This window comes from Hippocampus comes, unplaced genomic scaffold (assembly GCF_001891065.2).
Source record: "Hippocampus comes isolate QL1 unplaced genomic scaffold, H_comes_QL1_v1.1 scaffold22, whole genome shotgun sequence".
Classification (NCBI taxonomy): Eukaryota; Metazoa; Chordata; class Actinopteri; order Syngnathiformes; family Syngnathidae; genus Hippocampus; species Hippocampus comes.
Window position 1 is genome coordinate 1,051,320 of NW_017806175.1, and position 25,491 is coordinate 1,076,810.

The 25,491-nt window shown below is 42.0% G+C and overlaps 2 protein-coding genes across 6 annotated transcripts; one reads left to right on the forward strand and one right to left on the reverse strand.

Annotated features, from left to right (window-relative positions):
* Window positions 1-331: 331 nt before the first annotated feature.
* LOC109532058 (40S ribosomal protein S27-like) lies at window positions 332-3,350 on the forward strand. Of its 2 annotated transcripts, none has more exons than XM_019896664.1 (4): window positions 332-356; window positions 2,128-2,242; window positions 2,392-2,502; window positions 2,866-3,350. In XM_019896664.1, the coding sequence occupies exons 2-4, from the start codon at window positions 2,149-2,151 to the stop codon at window positions 2,892-2,894; spliced, it is 234 nt and encodes a 77-aa protein (XP_019752223.1). In that variant the 5' UTR covers window positions 332-356; window positions 2,128-2,148; the 3' UTR covers window positions 2,895-3,350. The 2 variants fall into 2 exon arrangements, with proteins under 2 accessions (XP_019752223.1, XP_019752222.1); XM_019896663.1 differs by lacking the exon at window positions 332-356 and adding an exon at window positions 1,060-1,222.
* tpm4a (tropomyosin 4a) lies at window positions 3,238-24,989 on the reverse strand. 4 transcript variants are annotated; one of them, XM_019896657.1, is made up of 10 exons: window positions 24,971-24,989; window positions 24,683-24,855; window positions 23,187-23,312; window positions 9,771-9,904; window positions 8,724-8,841; window positions 8,578-8,648; window positions 8,214-8,289; window positions 7,936-7,998; window positions 7,321-7,390; window positions 3,238-4,298 (listed from the first exon to the last, which is right to left on the reverse strand). In XM_019896657.1, exons 2-10 carry the CDS (start codon window positions 24,794-24,796, stop codon window positions 4,216-4,218), a joined length of 855 nt encoding a protein of 284 aa, XP_019752216.1. In that variant the 5' UTR covers window positions 24,797-24,855; window positions 24,971-24,989; the 3' UTR covers window positions 3,238-4,215. The 4 variants fall into 4 exon arrangements, with proteins under 4 accessions (XP_019752216.1, XP_019752218.1, XP_019752217.1 ...); XM_019896658.1 differs by lacking the exon at window positions 3,238-4,298 and adding an exon at window positions 6,030-6,317; XM_019896659.1 differs by lacking the exons at window positions 23,187-23,312; window positions 24,683-24,855; window positions 24,971-24,989 and adding an exon at window positions 18,673-19,195.
* Window positions 24,990-25,491: the final 502 nt, after the last annotated feature.

The window sequence follows — 25,491 nt, forward strand, 5'->3', positions numbered from 1 at the left end:
ATTTTCTGAGCCGCTTTATGCTCACAAGGTTCGCAGGGGGGTGGTGGAGCCTATCCCAGCCGTCTTCGGGCAGTAGGCGGGGACACCCTGAACTGGTTGCCAGCCAATCGCAGGGTACACAGAGATGAACAACCATCCGCGCTCACACTCACACCTAGGGGCAATCTGGAGTGTTTGATCAGCCTGCCATGCATGTCTTTGGAATGTGGGAGGAAACCGGAGTACCCGGAGAAAACCCACGCAGGCCTGAGAGAACATGCAAACTACATGGAGGAAGGCCGGAGCCGGGATCGAACCCACGAGCTCTGTACTGTGAGGTTGACGTGCTAACCACTGGACCAACGGGCTGCTAGCTAGTTTTTACTTTTCCTTTATGTTTTACTTATATAACAGGTATGCTGTACGGTCTTCTCCTTGGTCAACTACTTCAATTCCGCACTTCAGCTCATTTTTCAAGTAACTGTACTTGACTTGAGTATTTATTTTTTGGAGGATTTATTTTTTTACTCTTACTCCCTACTTTTGAAAGGAATGTCTGCATTTTCTAATACTTAATTTGTCAAACTAGGCTTTTTACTTGAACAATGGTGTGAAGTATCCATCCATCCATCCATCCATCCATTTTCTGATTCACCTATCCTCACAAGGATCGTGGGGCATGATGGAGCCTAAGAAAGAGAGACAGAGAGAGAGAGAGAGAGAGAGAGAGAGAGAGAGAGAGCGAGAAAAAGAGAGAGAGAGAGAGAGAGAGAGAGAGATGCAAAATATTTGTCATGTGTTATTGACCATAATCACTTTTACTTTATTTTAAGATAAGATAGGAAAACCTTTATTTGTCTCACAAAGGAGAAATTTGCAATTTTCTCCATTTTTATTTATCTTTTTAACCTCATCTACTAATTACCCAGCACATTTTTATCAGATTTCATTAGATTGAAATCACTGCAGTTTTTAACTTGATATTTTATGTCTCGTGTAATAAACAACGCAAGCACTGTGGCAAATATGATGTTCATGGACCAGTTAGACCGGCTGCGTCTCCTCGATGGCAAGAGCAAACTCCGCCTGCTCCACCAGCTCCGGTACACAAAACAGAATTCTTAATTGAACCAACAGCAAACTCTGTCCAAGGAGGCACAGTTGAAAATTGCCATTTTTTAAATGTAAATTTCTCTTTTTCTTGGAAGAAGAGAAGAAATCGTGTCATTTGAGCAAAATGGCTGTAAGTAAGATATTCTTCTTCTTGCTTTATTATATTTTATTATTTACTGACGAGCAAAAATAAATATGGAGGAGAAAAAAAAATCGCATTTTTCTCCAGAAATAAAAAATGAATACAAAATATGATCGAGAAAGAATTTTAAAAATTGATTTATATTAAATATTTGAAAATACTGTATCAGTTAAGTGGTCGACAATGATACTTGGACTTGTCCGGGCTTGCCCGTGTACTGCCTTCAATACAAGTCGAACTTCATTTTGTGTGCTTGATAAGAAACAAGTCTTATGTCTACTGAATAAGTGATAAATCATCGCATAAGTCTTCTGTTTTGCGTGTTGATTATAAAATAAGGTGTTCCAAGGCACATTCCTGGTTTGATTCCGATTGACCAACTGACATGATAGCAAAGGGAGATGATCTTATCCCAAAAAGTAACATTTAATTAAGTAACCTACATCCAAGCGTTACTGTATAAGATTACGTAAAGTACAATTAAATAAGACCAGCATTTGAAGATGCTCGATATAAGATTACGTAAAATACAATTAAATAAGACCAGCATTTGAAGATGCTCGACAGACACCTAATTGAGTGGCAATAGGAAGCTGTTTGAGGAATCATACTGTCACTTCGAGGCATTTTATAGGTACTGTATTGCTTTCTCAAAAAGTATAGAAAAAGGCAAGTAGAATTACTCATTCAAAAGCTCACTGAAATGTAACTCACAAGATTTTAGGGAAGCCTAGTGTGACCCATGGCTTGTCAAAACGTTCCCTTCAAGAATAGGTTACAGATTACCACCACCAAAAAAGTTACTTTTTTTGCGACACGTGAGGGGAGGTCACAGAAGAGCGTAAGAAGAGAAGATGAATAATTTACATTCGTGTATTCAATGTGTGTTTCAGAAACAAAGAGTTCAGGACCTGATGTACCCCTCCTTTGCTGAGGAGAAGAGGAGGCACAAGAAGAAGCGTCTGGTGCAGTCGCCGAATAGCTACTTCATGGACGTCAAATGCATGGGTAAGGCTGGATCACTTCAGACAGGTTGAGAACTAAAAATGTCATTCTTTGATTTCACATTTGACGGGTGGGCAGGTACTCTAGAAACCACGCTCTTTGTATATGAACAATAAAAAGTCCATTTTTCATATGTCTCCTTTAAATACCAGGCTGCTACAAGATCACTACCATCTACAGCCATGCTCAGACAGTGGTGCCCTGTGCTGGCTGCTCAACAATCCTCTGCAGGCCCCGTGGAGGGAAATGCAAACTAACTACGGGTGAGATTTGTTAAATGTCTGGTTAGTTTCTACTTCCTGTCGCGGGCCACATTGTAGTTCATGTTTCCTTTGCAGGGCTGTTATGACTGAAACTATATAAAGAAGCCAAGAATAACGTTTTATTCAACTATTGTTTAAGTCACTGTTATGAGAGGTTTGGTAACAAGAAAATGCTGACAATATGTCACTAATATATCGCATATGAACATTTTAAATTTTGATAGAGATTTTAGCAAGCATCATGGAAGTTGTCATCTTTGATTTGCTTTCGCGGGCCACTTAAAATGATGTGGCGGGCCACATCTGGCCCCCGGGCCTTGAGTTTGACATCTGTGTTTTAGACAATGTCTCTTGGCCATCCAGGATGCGCCTTCAGGAGGAAATATCATTGAGAGGAAATGTGGCAGCACACACCCTGACTGGCAGGATCACGGATGAACTCGAGTGTGTCAACGGCGACAGATGCACTGGTCTGACAACTTCAGCCCACGATACCTGCTTATTAAATCATGGCGTGATTTAATACATGTGCTTGAAAAAAAAAAATCAACACTAGACTTGTCATCTGCAGTGCGCTGTACGTCCATTTACACCGTCACTGATGATTTACAGTCAGTTTCCTAAAAATGTCGACAAACACTCATATACTCATGGCAAAATACCTCAAATGAAATGTTTTTGTTGTAAAACCATCACACATCATTGGAATGCACCCCCCCAACAGTCAAATCAGTCAACATTTTGTATAACATTTATTAGGTGACATGGATCGGATTTATGAAGTACTTCAAATATGTATGTAATCACAATTGGAGGCTATTTTAAATGGCGCTGGCATGAGATGACATTTAAAAAAAAATATGGTGTTGACAATTTATTGTGCATGGTGTGAGTTTTCTTTGGTTTTGAAAGTTTCCCCCGGCATTAAGAAGTGATAAAAATAACACACAAAAAAAGAGGCTGTACTGCACCTAACATTATATATACAGTAAGGATCCGTGGCTGATCTTATTTGACAATGCTTCCAGTGGTTTAGGGGTTACACTTGCATATAAAATCTAAATATTGGCTACATTATTGCAATTTTAAACAAGTCAAATTTTTTAAATGATGGAAAATTAACTCATAGGCAATATACGTAATACGTTTAAATTAACTGTATTGTACCAGACCTTAATGGAAAAAAAATGCCCATTCTGAAACACAATTGGGTGCTGTGTTGGACTGGACTGACACAAGGTTGCCGCTTGTGTTCACTAGCTGCATTTCACCACTGGGTGTCGCTGCATATTCATGATGCCATTGAGAGCAGAAAAAAAAACAAGTAAACTTCCATTTGTGCTTCTTCCTCAACTGGGAGGTGTGGCTGGATGGAGGGGAAGTGGGGTGGGGGCAATGCAAAACTGAAAAGTTTCTATTTAAAGTGGTCAAAATTAATTGCTGGGAGGCAATTTGTGCAGTTTCAGAAGAACTGTGTGTTTAACTTCCAAAACTGCATCTTATATAAAAAAAATATACCTGTATATAATAATAATGATGATGAAAAGAACATCAAGCGACATCAAGTTAATCCCCTCTTACTCAAGGAATGCTGTGGAATGGAGTTGAACATTTATGGAATGTTACATCTCATCCGTGTGTGTGTGTGTGTGTGTGTGTGTGTGTGTGTGTGTGTGTGTGTGTGTGTGTGTGTGTGTGTGCGCGCGCACGCGTTTATAAGCTGTTTAGTTCCTGCAAGGTCTGGTCCAGGACTTGATGCATGTCCAGATTTTCCTCTTTGGCATGTGACAATTTTTCTGCAAAGACAAAGAAAAATAGACACGGTGAACCCTCCGCTATTGTGAAATGCAACTAAGCATACAAGTGTGATTATTAATTCCGCAATGTGGCTTTTGTCGCGACAAAGTCTTGCCCCCAAGACACCATTTTGGGGTAAGTGGTGCAACATGCAGACAGTCCCAACCACAATGATGTGCTTATCATGCAACCAACAGCAGATGCCTTTACTGGGGGGATGGCAAAATATGCACAAATAATCATTTGACCAACCAAGCCACAACATTTGGTTTCCCCGAACCAGTAAACGGGATCAAATAGAAAGAGCTGTATGAAACATGCGGCCTTTACACACCATGGTTCCTCAAATAATCATTATAGGGCATTCAGTTACTCAACAGAGTCACGCAATTTAGTCTTTATGTGGAATAAATCATTATCCAACCCCTTTGCAATGGCTTTGAACAGGTCGAAGTTATGAGACTTTTCAACACATTGTAAACTGATTTGAAATCATTAGACCCTGACATTAAAAACGTCTGCCAAATCCAAATCAATCAATAAATAGAATTAAAAAATACTGGATGGTTCAGAAGCATTTTTTTCAGTTGTTCTCATTGGTTGGCTAATTTTGCATGTTTTTTTTTTGTTACTCGGTTCACAATGTGAGCAAACCTACTGTAAGAACTTTTTTGATGGTATAAAAGGCTGAGTAAAGCTACCGTGTTTGGGGTACAAAGAGAGAGAGAGAGAGAACAAATGTTTGTTTTTTTTGCAGTATCAGCATGAATACATTAATTAAAGAGCGAAGTTTTTTTTTTTTTCACTTAAACAGATAATTTAAGAACCAAGTTGAGTCAGTAGTTCTTTTAGCAGTCCTTTTGTTCCACATGTTTTTGTTGTTCTGTACAAAACTTAGACCGCAAGAGAACATTTGCTGTCTGCTGTGAAATGTGATTGTTGTAATTACACTCCAGATCACAAAAGTGAAGCTTTTTTTTGGGGTAGGGGTGGGGGGGGGGTATTGAAACAAGCAACAACGCTCACTTTGAGGTATCAAATTCAACATTATGTGCATTATTGTGGTTGTAGAGTGCTATAGAGCAGCACTGCATCATACTGACGAGTCGGTTCTGATACTGGTTACGTAGACTCTTAACGTGTCACTAAATGAGGTAAAATTATTTTTTAAAAAGTGGGTCAAATTAGTTTCACTAACCTTTCCGCTTTAGTTTCCATGTTTGTGACTGGAAATAACGTTTTGAAAGATGTTATACGTTCTAAAAAGTAAGGATTTCTCAACGAACAAAAAAAAAAAGTTATCTCTTGTCTTCGCGCAAGGTGACACATGAAAATTTGAAGCTTCATTCGTAAAACCTCAAATCGGAGCCACCGCCAAAACCACAATTGTGTACTCCGGACTCACCGACTCAAGTTTAATTACTTGCACACTAATGCTTTCCGAAAAAAAAAGTTCGTCATGGTTTATATGCCTCCCGAGTACCTAATAAAACCACAACCACATGAATTATTAATTATACTGTTCAAAGAATTGATCTTTGACAGGGTGGATACAAACTAGGCTTTATCACAACTGCATCTTATTTTTATTTCTTGATTTATTTTAAGGAATCTCTTGAATTAAACGTTGTGAGCCTGTGCAGGTGTAATGTTGTGACCGGTACAGTGTTGATCAAAACAACAAAATCAGGTCAAAGGAGAAAAGGAACTGCAGTCACACAAAGTCTCACCTGAGGCACAGAGGCACTTGCACAAGAATGCGAAACAGCGTAAATGATGCCGCTGGGTGGCGTTGTACACGAACACGCAAGCATGAATGATGGAGAAGACACGAGCGGCTACGTAGGAAAATGAAGCTTTTAATTAGGAGTTGGGAAGATGGACAGAAGGCACGTTGAAAAGAGGAATTTGGGCACGAGAAAGAGCCAAGCGCTTCTACAGAGACGTCATGTCATTGAGGGCATGGTCCAGCTCCTCACTAATGGCTTTGTACTTCAGCTTCTGAGCGTAGAGCTCATCTGGATGGGCGGCAAGTACAGGCGGGTGTCGAGGAGAGCAGAGCCGGAAAAAAGCAGAGCGAGATGCAGGCAGGCAGGCAGGCAGGAGGAGGAAGGAGAAGACAGAGGGAGGGGAAAAAAAAAAGAGGTCAGCAAGAAAAACATGAAGGATGGAATGACTGAATGCTTGCCATTTTCTCAGCAAAAATACTCGATGGACATTTGGAAAAGATTGACACGATAAGCACACAATAAAACTAATCCAATATAAGTCAAGATATGAGATTCAATATTTATCATCTTGACACAATAAGCACACAATAAAACTACCGGTAATCTAATATAAGTCAAGATATGAGATTCAATATTTATCATTCCCGATCACCCACTCGGTGGTCGCTCCACACCCACTCAACTGAGGAAAAATGACTGACGGCGACAGCTCTCTGATAGGTGGGACGGCAAAAACCTCAAAGTAGGTGTGACCTGCATTTTTCTTTTCATTGGATCATGGGACAAAATTGGTGGTGGACCATGAATTCTGCCTAGCAACATGGCTGGAAGCGCGTACCGTAATCTACGCTCACTAATGTCTTGAAAGAGTTATTATTGGCACAATGACTATTAACAGTCAACATTTCAACACGTTCTGTTTCTTCCCTCCTCGTGATGGCCATTTTCCCCATTGGCAATATTTTGTCGGAGGCCGGTGCTCACTAATAATGTCTTGAAAGAGTTATTATTGGCATCATGACTATTAACAGTCAACATTTCAACACGTTCTGTTTCTTCCCTCCTCGTGACGGCCATTTTCCCCATTGGCAATATTTTGATGGAGGCCGTGTTATTTTCAGTTTTCGGATAGTGATCGTGAAACGGGACACCATCTCGGAGATCTCCAGTAAGTCACACGATAGTTAATAACTTTAAACTCGCTCTGTACTCAATGCAACAAGGTGCAAATGTTATTTTCCTTTGTGTTGTCGACATTTTTGTACACAGTGCGACAAAGCTAAACTCGTACCTTCCAGGTCATCAATAGACTTTTCCAGTTTGGCCACTGTCCTCTCTGCAAACTCTGCACGAGTTTCAGCCTGAAGGAAACACAGACAATAAGGGGCGATTACAAAACACAGTGAATGAGACGCTTCTGGTCCCCAGGTTTTTGATTTGAAGAGTGTCATGTTAGGGTTGTTCGCCCGAGAAATGAAATTGGAAGGCAAAGGTCACGGAAGAGCAGAATGCAAACAACAGGATGTCCTCAAATAATTTATGACACTGCATATGTACCGTGCTATCAAACGGCAACGTCTTCAAAATGGAAGACAGAGATAGCATTTCTGGACTGGACCGTGGATCAAGATCTATTATCACGACACATGTGGAGACTAATAAAATTTACTGTCAGATGATGGAAAAGTTGGAAAACAGATGCTAAAAGTGCTTGAAGACGCTAAATTAACCCTTTCGGGGACAGCGGCTACTACAGTGGACAGCTTATCATGTTATCAGGTTACAGGGTGCATGAAAGGGTTCAAGAGTGATTTAAAAAAAAAAATTAAATCATAAAATCTGTCACTTATTTCACCCGTGAAAATATATAAATTTTTAATAGGAATGAATAGAACAACAAACGCACCTCCTTCAGTTTGTCAGTGAGAATTTTGATCTCCTCCTCGTACTTGTCCTCCTTTTCTGAGTACTATTGACAAACACAACACACACACACACGCACGCACGCACGCACGCACGCACACGCACACGCACACGCACACACACACACACACACACGAGATTATTACCCAACACGGCAGTTAGTCATCTTTCCACTGTGACTGTTGGTGATGATATAATTTTGTCTCACAGACATAGAAACCAAAAAAGGAACACATTTGAACTCTCATCTGACTTCCTCACCTTCTCCGATTGGGCTTCTAAGGACTTCAGGTTGTTGGTCACATTTTTCAGCTCCTCCTCCAGGTCGCTGGCTTTACTGTGGAAACATTCACATCGACTTAGTGCCACTGACTACAAATTATTTTCGTCGAAAGATAAATATTTTAAAAAAACTAACAATTTCGTTACTTTGCTCAAATACTTTTTAGTCCTGAGAGTTGCTCTCCATAAAATGAGTGTACTTCCTAAATTGCACAGAACATAGTCTTCACTTCAATCACATCTTGATTGTTACATTTCAGCTCTATCGGGGTAGTATACAAAGAAACTGAAATATTGTCCTTAACCGCACCTCATCATTTTCATTTATTCATTTTTTTTTTACCATTCTGAGAGCTCGGCCCTCTCCTCGGCTCGCTCCAGATCTAATTCCAGGATCACCAGCTTGCGAGCCACCTGGAGAAACAATAACAGGGATCTTAAGCCTCTTCAAATCTCGTTCTTTGAATACTCAAGAGACAATATTCTGACCTCTTCATATTTGCGGTCGGCCTCCTCGGCGATGTGCTTTGCCTCCTTCAGCTGCATCTCCTGAATCTCCATCTTCTCCTCGTCCTTCATCGCTCGGGTTTCGATCACCTTCATTCCTCTAAAGGGGCACAGGGAACAGTTGGTAAAACATGAAGGCGGTTGAAAAACGTTTTCAACAGATTCTTCATGAGATATTAGATGAAACTGAAATGACGGTGTTTGCTTCCCAAAGACTTTATGGGGTGTAGTAATACGTACTTACAAGATTGAATTAATCCCACAGCCTTTATGCTAAGCAAAAGGCATAAAAATAAACAAAAAGAGCAAACTACGTTTGAGTATCTTGTAGTTCCATTTTGGCGAAGACAGTTAATCGCGAGCCTCTTTTTGTCGTTAGGCTAACGCGCGCAAGCAAACTGAAGTGAAATCTGTGTTATTCTGTCCATCCCAGACAACCAGATAAGACTACGAAAGATAAGACGAGTTAAATATTTCAAAACAATTCACTTCTGATGTGAAAATTATTTTAATGTTCACATTGTAAACCAAATTCATAATGACTTAGCTGCTCGCAGTAACTGGTTAGCTCATTGACCCGCTTTGAGGTTTAGCCTTCTAGTTATGGTTTTAGCATCCATAATTGTATCTTTACTATTTCTATGTACAGTATATATACATACATCGATCCATTTAGTAGTTCGAGTTTATTTAAATCAAATGTCCAGTTTGCCCTTTCATGCACCCTGCAACCTGAAAGGGTTAATAAAGAATTAAATCTGAAATAGTTATATACATTTCAACATATAATAGAAGCAAACATGCACAACTGTCAATCGTTCATCGGGCGCAGATACTGCATGCTTGTGATTTTATGCAAATGCACTACCTATACGATTGCATTACTAGCAATGGTAATATTTGCATTGCAAGAGGAAGTATCGCATCACAGTATCAATGTACTTGCACATGGGGTAATAGGAAACGCGAAGGGAACATCAATGCCGCCGCATCCAAACGGCATGTGTCATTAGAGAGTAACCAGCTAACCTCTCGCTCTCATCTGCAGCCTTCTCAGCCTCCTCCAGTTTCTGGAGCGCTGTGGCCAGCCTCTCCTGGGCCCGGTCCAACTCCTCCTCCACCAGCTGGATGCGACGGTTCAGAGCCGCGACATCACCCTCCGCCTGAAAGAGCACAGGAAATGGGGGAGATACATTTAGTCATTCATTCGTTCATTCAACTTTAACTCATCCAAGATGGGTGCACCCCCTCCCCTCCTCAATTAAACAGGAAGAGGTGGAAATGGCACAAACAGGAAAGGTTGAGAAAACTCCACTGCTTGATAAAGACCAGCAAACAGAAAAAAAAAGGACCTGCATCTTCACTTTTCTTATCTTAGACAGAGAGATCATTTGAAAGCGTACAAATTCATTGCCTTAGTATGCGTCCATATATCCTCTGTTATTTGCTGAAATTATATATTCGCAGTTTTTGTGCTTGGTGGTGTAGGTTTATACAACTGATAGTGAGTTTTTTGTTGTATTTTTTTTGCGTTAAAACATGTTTTGTGTTGTTGGCACTTCTTGAATACAGTATACAGTGGTACCTCTACTTACGAAATTAATTGGTTCTGGAAGAAATGTCTTAACTAGAAAATGTTGTAAGTAGAGATGCGTTTTCCATGTAAATGCCCTAATCTGTTCCAATTCCCCCCAAAATTCAGACATAAATGTTTTCTAAAGCATCAAAAGAGGTACCACTGTAACTTGTCTAGTGCTCAACGCAAAAGTATGTTTCTCTATTTCTACGACTAGTCCATCATCTTTGGTAATTTGCCTTTATTCCAGAACATTTATCATTGTGTGTAAAAGCCAAAAGCTGAGTTCAATTACTTCAAGCATTTGTGTACAGTGCTAATGTGCATATTTGTTTGCCCATGTGTGAAATTGTGAATTGTCACGTCAGTTTGTCCTTATGTGTTATTTCGGCTGGTATGCAAGATAATCAATACTATTGATGAACCTCTGTATGCGGTGAATAATCTCACTTTTGCCACCATCATGTGGCATTTATATGGCAGGGCTGGGCCCCTATCCCCTGCGATTAGAAAAAGACCTCCACTATGGGACAACTCCAAAACATTCTGCTCAATTTGACACCCACATAGAAATGAGCGCTTCGCGAAAGCTCAAGCACTAAAAAATGAACTTTAGACTCTGGAAAGAGAGCAGCTGGCAGTTTCTTAGACAAACACGATTCTGTGTTCGGTTGCAGGACAGAAGTTAGTAGGTCAGTGACTCATTAAGCTCATCATGCTGTCCAGAAGTCAGATCTAGAGCGAGCCAGGGTGCTTTTCGCTTGGATCAGCGGTGGCCAAGTCATTGCTTTAGAGATGGAGCAAAATTGAAAGCAGGGAAGAAAAAAAGAAAATTGAAAGAAGCCCTCAAAACATATTGTGGTGGACCCCCGCGGTGTAACCACCAGATGTCTGGATTTCTTCATGTACTGGGGTTTATGACGTAGTTCTGAATGTATGTAATCTGAATTCGTAAATATATCACAATACGCCATAGTCTGTCACTTACCTACTCTAGTGCAGGAGGAAAGTAAATATTATAGTCAATATTTGTATGAAAAACTTATAGGACCTAAATATAAAACACAATAACAGCAAGTACTAGTATGAGTTATTCGATTCATAACCGCATAAATTGGTATCATCGTAAAACACGGATACTCTGTACATGACTGGGAAAGTGGATGAAACGACGATCAAGAGTGTCACTGCATGAATTGAGCAGTGAAGTTGTTTCACCAATCTTCACACAGCAGACCTTCGAGCAGCTGGTATAAGATCAATTCAGACCAAACGTGCCAGGCCATTGACAATGAAAAGGTTCAATGGTTAGAAAATGGTTGAACCCTTCAAGTGCGGCATGGTGGGTCACTGGTTTGCACATCGGCGGCTTCACAGTGTAGAAGTGCAGGGTTTGATTCCGGCTCCGGCCTTCCTGTGTGGAGTTTGCATGTTCTCCCGGTGCCGGTGCGGGTATCTTTCGGGTACTCCGGTTTCCTCCCACATTCCAAAAACATGCGTGGCAGCTTAATGGAACACTCTGAATTGTCCCTAGGTGTGAATGTGAGCGCGAATGGTTGTTCATCTATTTGTGCCCTGCGATTAGCTGGCAACCAGGTCAGGGTGTCCGCCGCCAACAGCCCGAAGACGGCTGGGATGGGATCCAGCAACCCTTGTGAGGATAAAGCGAATTAGAAAATGGATGGATGAACCCTTCAACTTTTGAGGAAAGAAATGCTGTCTCGAAATAAGCTGGGGAAAAAAAAAGTGTTTGATTTTCACCCAACGTTGGGATTTCGGATATTGCTAATCATCGTTGACTCAACCCCGCCAAAAATGCTGACCTCTATTCTGCACACACAGAAGCAGCTGGAATAGAAACGCGGTCTCCAGGAAAAAGCATCCTAATTGTTATGTCCAGTAACTTAAGGAAGGATATGACGAAAACCACTAGATGCTACTTTGGTAGAAACTCTTGAAAATGAAAGCCGAAGTCTGGGCCACTTTGGGAGCTAATATGCACCGCGGGAATTTAGGAGTGCTGTAAGTGTAGTGTCAACCCGTCACTGGGTCAGTTGGATATTTCAGGAAATGAAGGCATGGTTTCCTCTTGAAAGCAACGCAAATGTATCCATCTGGTCCCTGTGCTGTTTTAGTCGGCTGGAAAGTCTTTCCACCTCACAATTTCTCTCTCTGTCTATTTCCCAGGGTCCAACTCCGCTTCGCTGCTGCCGGCGGCGGCTACTGACATCAGGCAGGAAATGTCTGGCGAATCAAAGCTGACATTTGTTAAAACAGTTCACAGCTGATAAGAGACGAAAACCGAACCCACCATGGGGTGAATGAAAAGCACAGAATCGGCTCAACACTGTCAAATCTACTTTGAGCGGGCTGATGTCTGTCGACAGCACATCTGGCTCCAGAGAACAGAACTTGGGTGGAAACCTGAAATAACAGAAATGACCTCCTGCCTCCGGAATTGTGCGCAACGACGAACGCCGTCGGAGTACAAACAAACAGGCTTTTCATGAGCTTTAGGTCAACTCGACTAGACGCACGAGCGCACTTCCAGACATACACACTACAAACACTCATTCAAACAAGCGCCACCTCCTCTCAAACACAGACATAATTGCAAGGTCGCTACAGTCCAGAACGGTGTCAGTTGTCACGCAACATGCTAGTGCTTGAGCTTTCGCTAACACAAAGCCAAAGTGATCGACTCCACCAGATCAAAGTTTCAAATTGGTGCAAAGTGATCAGGTTTCTCTGAAACTGACAACCGTTTCTATATTTATTCATGTCGAGTTAATATTGCTAATTTCAGTCCAAACTGCATGCGCGGTATGCACAGAAATGTGAACCCGTATATTGTTCGCCACATACAACGCTGCTGATTTATTTATTTTTGGGCTGCTTTTGTTCACATTCAAATCTGCGTCTAAATCAGTCTAGCATTCTATAACTCGCTCGTAACTCACAAAGCAAAAATAAATTGACCAAACGTCGTCTCGTAACTCAAAAAATGTGTAACTTGGGGCACTTATAAGCCAAAGTAGGACTGTTAACAGGGTTATTACTCTTACTCGTGCGCTGCTGTTCTCTACTCATTGCAAGACGAATAAAGTTCTGGTCATTTCTTCTATTGTATAAAACTGCATTCAATAATGAAATGAGTCAGCTCCCCAACAGTCGTTCCTTTCCTTTACAAGCAGGTCTTATTTATTTTTTATTTTTTCCATAGCACCCACTATGTACTTTCCAGTATCGGGAAGTACCCCTCCTTAAAGACTAAATCATCGTGAAACTGGAACTGTGGTGAACAAACAACGAGACACTTACTCGTCTTCGTGTATAACTTCCAATGACCAAGCAGGAATGTACTAAAGCGTCTTGAAATCACTGCTGTCCATACACAAATCTGTCATTTGGATACGGTCCAGAGCCTGCAGGATTGACCTTAAAAGATACAGTGTCCAGATACACAGTTTTGAAGGGACTTTTACGAAGAACAAATCAAGGACGAGCCAGACATGAATCTAATTTCGAGCCGATTCCAGGGAAGTGGGCTAATGAGCGACACAACGTCGCTATGGTTCAGTGGAAGTTATTCCTGACACAACTGCTCCCTACCCAATACGCGAATAAGGGTGAGTGCAGTCGAACCTGGAAAACCAAATGCACCGGGGAGTTGCTTTCATACCATCCGGTTTTGTGCTCGATGTCAGCATTTCACAGACAACTTTGTTCAGGGTGGGGTGTTCATGCGAGACTCATGTTCATTTGTGACTCGTATTCACATTAAAAGACTTTTAGACTAGCGACTTTACAATGTTAAAAAGGGAGGTGACGTGAGGTGTGCCAATCATCAAGCTCCAGTTGGCGGTAGCAACTTTGTCATCAAAATTTTGCGTTTTATTGCTTTCACATTTGCTGATAAGAGTAGTATTATTTTATCACTTGTGTGGAAGGGGTGAAACGACTGAAACATCACGTTTTCAGTTAATATAGATTTAGGTTGATAAAAGTTTGATCCCAGAAGAATTATTTTGTTTTGTTTGTTTGTTTTTTAATCTCAAAATCAATGAAAGCTCCTTGTACGCAATGGTCACATTATGGGCCCCCCCTAAATTTACTCGTAACTTGTAGGAGTGGTGTTTCCTACAATTGATCTATGAGATGATTTTACAGTTGATTTCAGACCAAAAACAGGAAAACAGCTTTATATTGTGTGGGCTATCCATAAATAGAGGTCAGGCTTTTTAACGGTTCCCTGGTCAAGTAAACAAGCCAGTCATAAAACCTTTTACATGCCTCTTTTGGGCACTTACTAAATACTACTGCCCGTCGTGAGGGGTGATTTGGATACAGGTTCTGTAAACGATGTAGACAAGTTAGACTGTGGAACATTGCGAGCAGTTAGCAATGGGTTTTGTAGCCCCATTGAGTTCTGGAGGTACTCTGGAAAATTTGCACCAAGGGCAAATTGGCATCCGAATTAAAAAAAACAAACAAAAAACAAGTTTAAATTGTGTCAGTGTGAGGTTTGCGATGAAGCATGAACACATTTTAATGCAATTAAATGTAGTAGGGTTGCTTTCGCATGATACGTTAATATTAAATATGATGTCACTGTTCAAAAATTCCACTCTTGATACTAGTTGAAGACTCATTTGTGCAGTAGCAACATTGCCATTTGTTGTTTGGTTATTATTTTTTCGTATACATCTGTATCATTCGTCTTGGTCACTCAACCAATCCGGTCAGCTAAAAACATCTTCAAGCTTCAGAGTAATTCCGGCTTTTGCTGGCACAGACTGCACAGATCATTTCGACTAAATCACGCAGTCTTGGTCGGCATAATCACATAATTATCTCGCTGCCACAAAGCCACCGACGTGGGAGTGTTCTCCAGAAGGCCTGCCGCTGACGATACGCAAACGATATGCGTTATATTTGGAAAGTTGAGCTAGTCCCTGGGAGAAATTCCAAAGAAAACACAGCAACCAGGAAGTCATTCTTTCCACAGAATGTCGAGTGTGAGAGGAGCAGAAGCCCGCCATAGCAGACGTGATGACAACTTCAATTTATACACGCCAAGCAGTCAGGAAAGTTATGCTTACGATGGAAAAGACCGGCATTCTTCAACCCACTTCTGCATATTCTTGGGCGTAAATGATTGATGGTCACAAGAATAACTGGAATTGTTATAAAAGTGAGCAAGAGTGCTATGGAGCCATTGTATTCAGCGCTATGTAGTTCTATACACTCCAAAATCTTCAAAATGTGTAGTACAGTGGAAACCTGAAGTTTCTAAACTTGACACCCAGGTAGAATTTTCACTGGATTAACTCTGCATCACAATATCGTCGGCTTTTCTTCATTGACAGAACAGAATTGTTGTTTCTGTTTAAGTCGGTGGTTTTATTTTGGCTACTGTTCTACTTCCTGTTTTCTTTGTTACCCTTCCTGTCGAATCTACTGTAATCGGTGTCGTGTATTAGCCTTTTACCCGTAGCCTGCAGTGCTACATTAGCAGTTAGTGCTAGCCACAAGTTGCCGATTGGCTAGCTAGTAGCGCTTGCCCGTTTGTCAGTAGTTGAAACCGATTCATTCCGATTGAAACAGATTGAAAATCTGGAAAATCAAAATCTGAACAGACTGGAAGTCGACCACAGTCACAGAGTGGACTGTATTCAACTTTGTATTCAATGTAATGTTATTAGCATCGTGTCATGACAGGCAACAGACAAATGGCAGCCTGACAATAAAACAGTCTGGTCTGAACAAAGTATGAGCAAATTAACCCTTTCAGGGACAGGGGTTACTACAGTGGACACCTTATCAGGTTATCAGGTTGTCATTACTGGTGCGTGAAAGGGTTAAAATGCCACTGCCAAAAATAATCAGTTGCATTTATGAATGCTGGGGGGGGAAAAGAAAAACATGACTATACAGATTGAAATACGACAAATTGCGCAAAATGTAATAAGCTGCCCTAAATGACATCACCCCGCTTAAACGGAACCATCCGGCGACTTGAAGAAGCCACCAGTCGCTTCAATATGACAACTGCGTTTATCACTACCAAATCTCAAGCCTGACGGCTGGCAGTCAAGATGCATTGTGGGAAGAATAGCTGCCAAGTGTTGAAAAGGGAAGATGAATGTGTGGAATAAAACTGGATCTTTCCAGTTGCTGCATTTTTTTTTTCTTCAACGGAACATCGGAGACAGAGAGCAAGAAATGAGCTTTAAATGAATGGCCATTTTTTGAGGGATACTAAACCCACAGTGCATTGCACATACTTCGTCTTCCTGTGAGACTGGGCCCATAGTGACACAGGAAGTGCAGGCCAGATTTGGCAGGCGACATCCTGGGCAGGGCAGCCATGGTTACTCAAGCATGCGTACTTTATGGTAAACAAAATGCAGATTCAAGTCACAAAACCAACAGCTTAGATAGAACTTCAAGTAGATCTTCAAGCAGTTTAACAGTGAGAGAAACACAACCAGGTCAAATTTCAGACATCACTGCAATAGTGGACATTAACACTTCCAAAAAGCCTGAAACCGCAGAAAGTAAAAATAACAAAGAGCCAGTAAATTTCATTTTTAGCCAGAAATGCCGCCTTTGTCTCTTGTGTCCCCGTTGTGAAACAATGAGTCATGACATGAACACACTCAGCAACGCTTCTCTTTTGATCTCCCTGTGCACCACCGAAAGCGCTTTTGTGCCAGATAATAACTTCAGGTTGTCCTAATTCTTCACATATGGGATCGGAGCACTCCACTACACAACAGGATGCTCCATTCAACTATATGAGCATAAAGGAGGACAATATCTTTGTCCTGAAAATACCATTTCAAACTGCATTTCATGTTTCATTAATATTGTGATGATTAATTAGTCATGTCAAATAATGAGAGAAATTGGAATGCACTACTTGAATGCAAGTAAGGCCAGGCAGGCCTTTTCATCAAATCATCCCCTATATTTTTATAGCCACAAGGTCCCTTCTCACTGGTCATATCATTAATAACCAATTAATTGGCCGATTTAAAAAAGAAAAAAAAAACAATGGAAAAAAAATCTACTTAACGCTTATAACAATAAATATATGAATTACAGGCAGGATGTTGGACTGTTTTACGATACTTTGTCCTTGAGTATTTGTTTAGATTTCCACCAGAGAAGAAAGAGCATCAAAAATTGGCCATTGAATGTCATTGTTTTTGTCTAGTGTTATTATGTCTTACTGTGTATAAAAAAAGAATTAAAAAAAAAATCAATCTGTCAAAAGAAAGGGCCAAATTTTGCATATTTTAAAGTGCTAGTGTCGGTTGATTAATCGATCGGGCCCTAAAAAATACTGTACTGATACTCTAGGTCTGCACTCCCACTCTTGTAAAAATGCTGAGATACTATGTCACCAATACCACTACACCGGCCTCACATACAAGTATATCTTCCCATTAGGAGCCCTGTCAGTCATGTGGGGATACAACATGACTATCAACAACACATTTATTCAACTGCTAATTATACTCTCCAAAATGGATGATAACCTTGCTTAGATGGCAAAGGAGTTGCGGCAGAGGACCGTCACGCAAGACAGTTTCTTGACAGAGCCCAATGCCCAGCTCAGGTCTTGCCGAGGCAGCCGTGCTCGAGTCACAAAGCCCTGGCAGAGGATGCTAGGCCAGGCAGGTGCCATTGCGGCACGGCACGTTTGCCGGTCCCGCGGGCCCAAGAGTCTAACTGGTTGACCCTGCCAGTAACATATCTACATAAGATTAAGTCATGCAAGTCTAAGCACACACAGACTTTTACAGTGAAACTGTGAATGGCTCATGAAATCCTTTGATCACTCAGCCATTCGATGGATAACTGTGGCAATTCTGTAGCTACTGTAGAAGACTCTTGGAAAAAAAAAAACTTGCTCCTCACGTTTGTTTAAAATGCAAAATTTGTTTCGTTTTATTTGCTATAACTTAGCATGTATGCAATTCACTGAAGTGATGATGTAAGCATTAAGCTTTCTTTAAAAATGTTAAATGATAAAAGAAGAGATGGAAAATGAGGTTTGAGCGGCCTGAGCACGAAGCTGCATTGCGCATGCGTAAAGACACGCAAGAATCTAAACTTTTTTTTTCCCCCCTCTAGAAAGGGACCAACGCCTTGCAATGTGCCACAATCACACCCGGCAACCAATCAATGACACGGTTATATTCTTGGCCTTTACTATACCGAATAACGGAACCATACCGATAGCCGAACGGTACGCTACGACGTGTTATAACCCAAGAGCTAAAAATAACCATCCTTACTGCGACATAAACGCGGGGAAACAGGACAAGAACTTGATTGTCTCACTTTCTCCCGAAGCTCTCGTTCGCTGTCCAGCTCCCTCTGCAGGACCTGAGCCCGGTCCTCGGCGTCGTCCGCCTGCTGCTGCAAACACTGGATCTTCCGCTTGACAGCATCCAGAGAGTTCAAACCTGCCATTGTTGACCAATTTTAACACTTAACTTTACACTACACGTGGACGGAAGAGGAAAGGATGCCAAAAAAGGTGGCCAAAAACCGCCTGTTTGTGTGGGTCTTGTTTTTTTAAGGACTACTTAACAAGGGAAAACACTTGACTTGAATTTTTGAATGAGCATTAAAAAAAAAAGAGGTCCAACCAAAGTCTCGACACCAGGGACGTTCAACAAAAACGATGAGTGATAAAATCAGGAAGTAGGAATGTTTCTTTTGGTGGGGAGGATTCAATAGAGGCTGAAAAGCGTCGAGACGGGAGGGAAAAAAAAGGTAAGTAGTCCTCGGGAATGTAGCCGTTTTGGGGTTTTTGGTCCGGACACTTGGAGGGATAAATGAAAGCAGAGTGAGTGGAGGAGAGAGTCACATTGGAGGCCATCGGAGGAGAGCCGTGATTGGATGGTGAGCTCACAGGAGGCGGGGCCTAAGGGTCGCGTCTGGGGATGTGTAAAAAAAGTTGATTTCTGTGACTGATGGGATCACTTCAACCTAGCTTGTAAAGGAAATAACCGGATATACATTATGTATTACAATAGAGTACAGTCAGCAAGGTCTTCTTTGCCGAACATGAATCTATCAAGTTAAATATTCTCATATTTGTTCCATGAAAGTGTATTCCTGTAATTTATTCCCAACAGTGTATTCATTTCACTTGACTGCACTGCTTCCAGTGCGTGTATGGGATGCTAGCAATGGGACTGATTCCGTATTAAGCAACTTATAAAATGTAAGATAGCGGTTTTAGTGTGATAGCTTGCAAGATTATGACTCTGACATTTTATTGCTCAACTTTATTAAAGGTGACATATTGTGTCATAGGCAGCATTGCATCCTTGTGGTTAGCTTGTTGGCCTCGCAGTTTTTTAGTTTCTACTACGATATAATTTCACATAGTTCCCAGGTGTTGTAATAAAACTTCATTTAACCTGCATTACTATGATGACCATGGTTCAGCAAGCGACAACTCAGTGTTGCTTTAGTGACTTTGGAACTGTATTTAGCGACTTTTCCAACCCCTCCGGCAATCCCCACCCCCACAAAAAAACAACTTTCAACAAATCTAGAGACTTTTTGTGGTTTTATGGAGACTTTTGGAGAATCTGACACAGAGCAGCAGATGTTAACCAGATTGCAAATGAACGGGGCGAGTGATATACTGTAAGCCCTCATTGGTTAATTTAACCATAACACCATATGTACTTCTGGACCACAAAAAATAAGTATCCGTGACAAACCATTTGGAAAAAAAAAAACATTTGCATATAATAAAGCAAAAGCACATCATAGCAAGATAACACACACTAATACTACAGCCATCGCTCAACTGATTTAAAGTCACTCCACGTACGAGCTCATTGCGAGACCTCAGTTCAGTGAGCGCGTCGATGATTAACTAAGGCTAATCGTGCCAATTTTTTTTCTTCACTCTTGTGATTGTGTTTCTTTTTGTGCGTGTGATACTTGGCAAATGATGTTCAAGTGTGTACATCAAAAGGATGCTTCAACAGACAAGTAGGCCAGTAGCATGAGAGGAACCGTCGTCTGATTTGCAACGGAAATGCTGGAAGCGTAGATTTCATTGGAGACAGGAGTGCTGGCTCTTCTGTTTGCCTTCGCTACATTCTTGACATTCCAGAGTAGTGCCCCCCCGCCCCCACCCACCACCCCCCGCCTCAAGTCTTCTCCCATCACAGTGCCCTGAAGAAGTATTTGTTTTCACTGCTGTTATCATTAGCTTAACTGTGTCTATTCGGTACCGCCGTGTCTTTTCTCAAGCTTTTCTGCGACTGATACCGGGATGGGAAGCACGGCTGCTTGACTTGCCAGTAGGTGTGCCTGTACAATCGAATTATGTCTTCACAAAGATAACTAGTGCACAATTGCACCAATGCTGAACCAATATGCAAAGTGAAGGCGTCTGGAGGCAGAACGGAGAGATGTTAGCACGTCTGATTAACAGTCCTTAAGCTCAAAGGGGAAAATGGTCAGAGGGGGAAACGGTTCCAATGATACTCAAATGGTATGCACCCACCTCGTGGATAACACTTGCTTTGACACTCTCCGAGAGGTATTTATTGATCCATCCATTTTCTAATCACTTACCCTCACGAGGGTCAAGGGCGTACTGGGGCCTATCACAGCTGTCATTGGGCAGTAGGCGGGGTACACCCTGAACTGGTTGCCAGCCAATCGCAGGGCAGACAGATGATCAACCATTCACGCTCACAATCACACCTTGGGACAATTTAGAGTGTTCCATTTGCCTGCCATGCGTGCTTTTGGAATGTGGCAGGAAACCGGAGTACACGGAGAAAACACATGCTGGGGCACGCGGAGAACATGCGAACTACACACAGGAAGGCCGGAGCTGGAATTGAACCCTGCACGCTGAGGCCGACGTGCTAACCAGTGATCCACCGTGCTGCCGGTACTTATAAAATGGTATTTTTATTATGGTGGCTGCAGTTTGCAGTGGTGTGCAACTGCACAGATTCATACTGAAAACTGTTTTCTTGTGCCAGTATGATGAAATGCAAAATGGAACCACGGTAATAAAAAATATTATCAAATGCACACCAATCAAAACACAACGTTCTGATTTTTGTCAAGGCAGATTTCTTCTATTTAACTCATTAGCCTGCCCTCTCCGTGGGCCGTTTGTGTACCAAATAGGGTATGACATGACTAAATAAGTGACCGAAAGATTCAGTGACAGGACATTTGAAACCATGCACATGGCTTTTGATCGCTCTGGCACTAAGAGCTCTTAGAACTATTCTGCATTTATTTAAACTATTCTGCATTTATTTAAACAGAGCTGGCGCTTAATCCGGCGTGACTCACTGACACACTTCCCTTTCCTTTGTGTGTCCTGCTACACTGCATTTCCCTGGGATATCCTCCAACAGCGTCTACTATGCTTCTTTCTCAAGAATGTTTACTCAGTAGTCTTACATGAATGACCGCCTACCCGTGATACGAGTCTGGGACGGACGGGCCATGTTGTGTATGATGGCTCCCTAATAAAGACTTGCTTGCTTGGATTTGTCACCTCTGTCATTTGCTCTATAAAGCTGCAAATGATGTGATTTATTAACCCTCCCCCCCCCCCCCAAAAAAAAACATGCTGCGGCCAATCAAGATGTAATTCAATATTTTGAGGATTACTTTGTATGTAATACCTGTATAAGTCAACTTACGATTTCATTTTGATTGGGATGAACTTATTCAACCAAGGGTTTGCCCACTAATGGGCCACAGACTTGTTCTGAGCCGCAGGCCATTTGGTGCCTGGTCGCACAAGATAAGATAAGATAAGAAAACCTTTATTAGTCTCACAATGGAGAAATCCCCAATTCACAGCAGCAAAGTTATGAAAGGAAGAAATAGAAAAACAAAATAGAAGAGCTGCTGTAAAGGCAGCCACTCTCGCGGCGCCTTTAAAGCATATGAGACTGCGCTTTACTGCTTAGAATGTGAGTCCAATTAATTCATTGTAACGCCCAAAGTGGATATCCTTCCTTGTCTCTTACCACCATTGTTCTTTGAGAAAAAGCTTGAAAAGAATTCATAGAAAGAATAAAAAACGCATACTAACTAAAAGTAGATCCAGTCAAGTATGCGGACCGCTCATGTTTTTGAAGTTTCAAACTCTGAAAACTGAACTCATTGGACTGATTTTCCTTGGGAGACCCCACAAGGGATATCTAGCTATATACTTCTAAGGATACTTAATCCCTTCCGCCATGTGAAAATATTGATGTGTTCAAGGCATGTCGAAAGGGAAAGTGGCTGAGTGGCAGACCCTATAAAGGACCTGGGTCCTCCAGGTGGAGTTGGAGGCTGTTGTCAGAGACAGGAAAGTCTGGACTTTCCTGCTCTGACCCAAAAGAGCAGCGGAAAATGGATGGATAGTATAAATATGCCCGCTTCAACTTCCATTGACTTTGATAGAGGGTGGAGGAACATAAAGGAGAGTGCGGATAACTGAACTGGGAACTTTTGACGTGGTTTGTGTGTGTGTGTGTGTGTGTGTGTGTGTGTGTGTGTGTGTGTGTGTGTCTTGGTAGAAGCAAGCGCTCATCTTTCAGGAGTGGCTGCACAGGAATGCGCAGAGTGTCTACCAAAGCGGTCACAGTGGATCAAAGTGAAGCCACAGCTGGCTCTCACTTCCAGAGTCCGGCTGTGGAGTAGCAGGCTGCACACTGCTCAACAGGGCTTTGCCGTGAGTCAAGCGTGGAGTCAGCAAGTTATTAACATGCAGGGAAAGTGAGTCGACTTGAGTGATGTGAAAGGTATGTGACCCCTACTTTGAGAGTGCGTGCGTGCACATACGTGTGCCGACTTACATCTGCAGCTTTCTTCTCAGACAGTTCCAGTTTTTCCTGAGCATCCTTCAGGCCTTCGGAGAATTTATCCAATTCATCCTCTGTCTGCTTCATCTTCTTTTGGAGGTCAAGCAGCTCTTCTTCCAGCTGTAGATGAAAACACGAAATTCAGTCGGATATGTTGATATTGGCTACAGAGCAGTGACTCAATTTTTCCTTCATCCATTTTCAATCTTGCTTGTCTTCATCAGTGGAGCCTATTCCAGCTGACTTTGGGCAAGAGGCCGGGTACACCCCGGACTGGTCGCCAGCCAATCACATGCTACATATGGACAAACCACCATTCCACTCACATTCATATCAATTGAAAGGCTTGCAAAGCCCAAAGATGAAAAAAAGGCGAACGTACTGCGTGTCACCTCTGAGACAGAATTGCTGCCCATTGAAAATGATATGAATGATATACGCACAGCATTTATGTAATACACTTTTTCTTTCATTGTCTTTAATTCCAATTTATGCAATTTATGTATGCTTATGTGCTGATTGGCTAGCAGACATTGTCTGGCTCTGCTGCCTCATAGTCAGGTAAGTCGCATCCGTTTCGACTTTGCCATCGTCTCCTGAGCAAAACTGTCATCATTTGGAATAAAACGTGCATACAACAACTAGATACTTGGCGTACATTTAAATAGTTCGCCGTCGACTCCTTAGCCCTTCACATGCTTATGCTCTGATAAGTGTTCCCCCTATAGCACACAATCATTGCCCCCCCCCACCACCACCACTTCTGTGTGCAAAATTAGTGCCGTTATCGGCGAGCAGACACCCTTTCCAGTCAGCACAGTGTGTGTGTGTGTGTGTGTGTGTGTGTGTGTGTGTGTGTGTGTGTCCCTTTAAGACTTGCATGCTTATGAGGTGTGTTCTGTGTTGGATCCACCTGTCAAGTGGGCTTTATAGGATGCTCTCTGACGATCCTCATTTGTCCTGTGTTCCTATTGGATGTTTTATATGAAGCAAAAATAGAACAGGAAAAAAAACCTAACTTGTAGGTGTTATCTTTGTGTTTCCTGGCCGCGGTAAGTTGTTGCTCTTCGCAAATAGATCGATGCCAAGCCGTTCAATAGAGTAAATGAACACTGGGGAATGTAAATACATGAGAAAAGTGCTTCCGGAAGATCTCCTCTGAGCTGTGTGCTTTTGCGTCAGCAATGAGATGATAAGAATATTTCGATTGCAGAATATAAACATTTGTTCCAAAGTAGTCGCCTCGTTTGTAACTCATCAGTGCTTTTGAAATCATACAAAAGTGACATTGTTTATTCTTCTCCTTTTCCCTGGTTGACCATAGCAACAAGGGGCAAGGAAAACAGCCTGTTCACATTGTTGCAAGGGAAATATTTTGACCATTAATCATATCAAATTGTTTCCTTATTTAGTTTTAATACATTTTTTTGATATCAATACTGTCTTTAAGTGACATTAAATGCGTCAACGTGTCCTCTTCACAAACCCACCTGTTTACATTTGTCCTCAGCCGCCTTCTTGTCTGTCTCTGCCTGTTCCGCCCTGTCGATGGCATTCTCCTTGTCCAGTTTCAGCATCTGCATCTTCTTCTTGATGGCCTCCATGGCGGCTGCTTGCTCGGCTCTGGCTCGGTGAGATGATGAACGGTTTCTTCCACGGGTCGCTGCGTGGTGTGAGAGGCGAGGAGAGCTCTTGTCAGTGCATTGAAGGAGGTTGGGGCTAGAATGGAGGGGATGTTACGCTCTATATTGGGGAGTGATGTAAAGTGCCACAAAAACCTGCCCACAGGTCCTCCAATCCTGCTCCTCTCATCCATATCTCCTTGTCTCCACTCACCACTCCGCAGGTGCTCCATCCCATCTCCCCGACTATCACTCTCCCACACTTCACCCTATCAAAGCACTCGTCCGGCAGCATTCCGTTACGGAGTGGTCTGCTCAGCTCCTTCGGTCCTTCACCCATGCACGATGTCCTTATTTGGGATGGTGTGCTTTCATGAAGTGCTGCGCAGGAGAGAGCACAAGGCGCTTTTGCCCCAGCCAACAAGAGCATATAAATAGGAAGAAGAGAGGGGGAGGAGGAGGGAGAACTTCCTGTAGGCACAAATTGTGGCATCGCATCATAAATTAGACAGCCCTCGTATTGGAATGAAAAAAAGCAAGCGAGTAATATTATCCAAAAGTCTTGTCGACCAGCTCTAGCTGCGCTGCTTTAATGAATTTGTATTTTTTGGCAATGATGTCCATGTGTCAAAGCTTTATTGATAAACCATTTTCGAGGCGCTGTCGCATAGAATCAC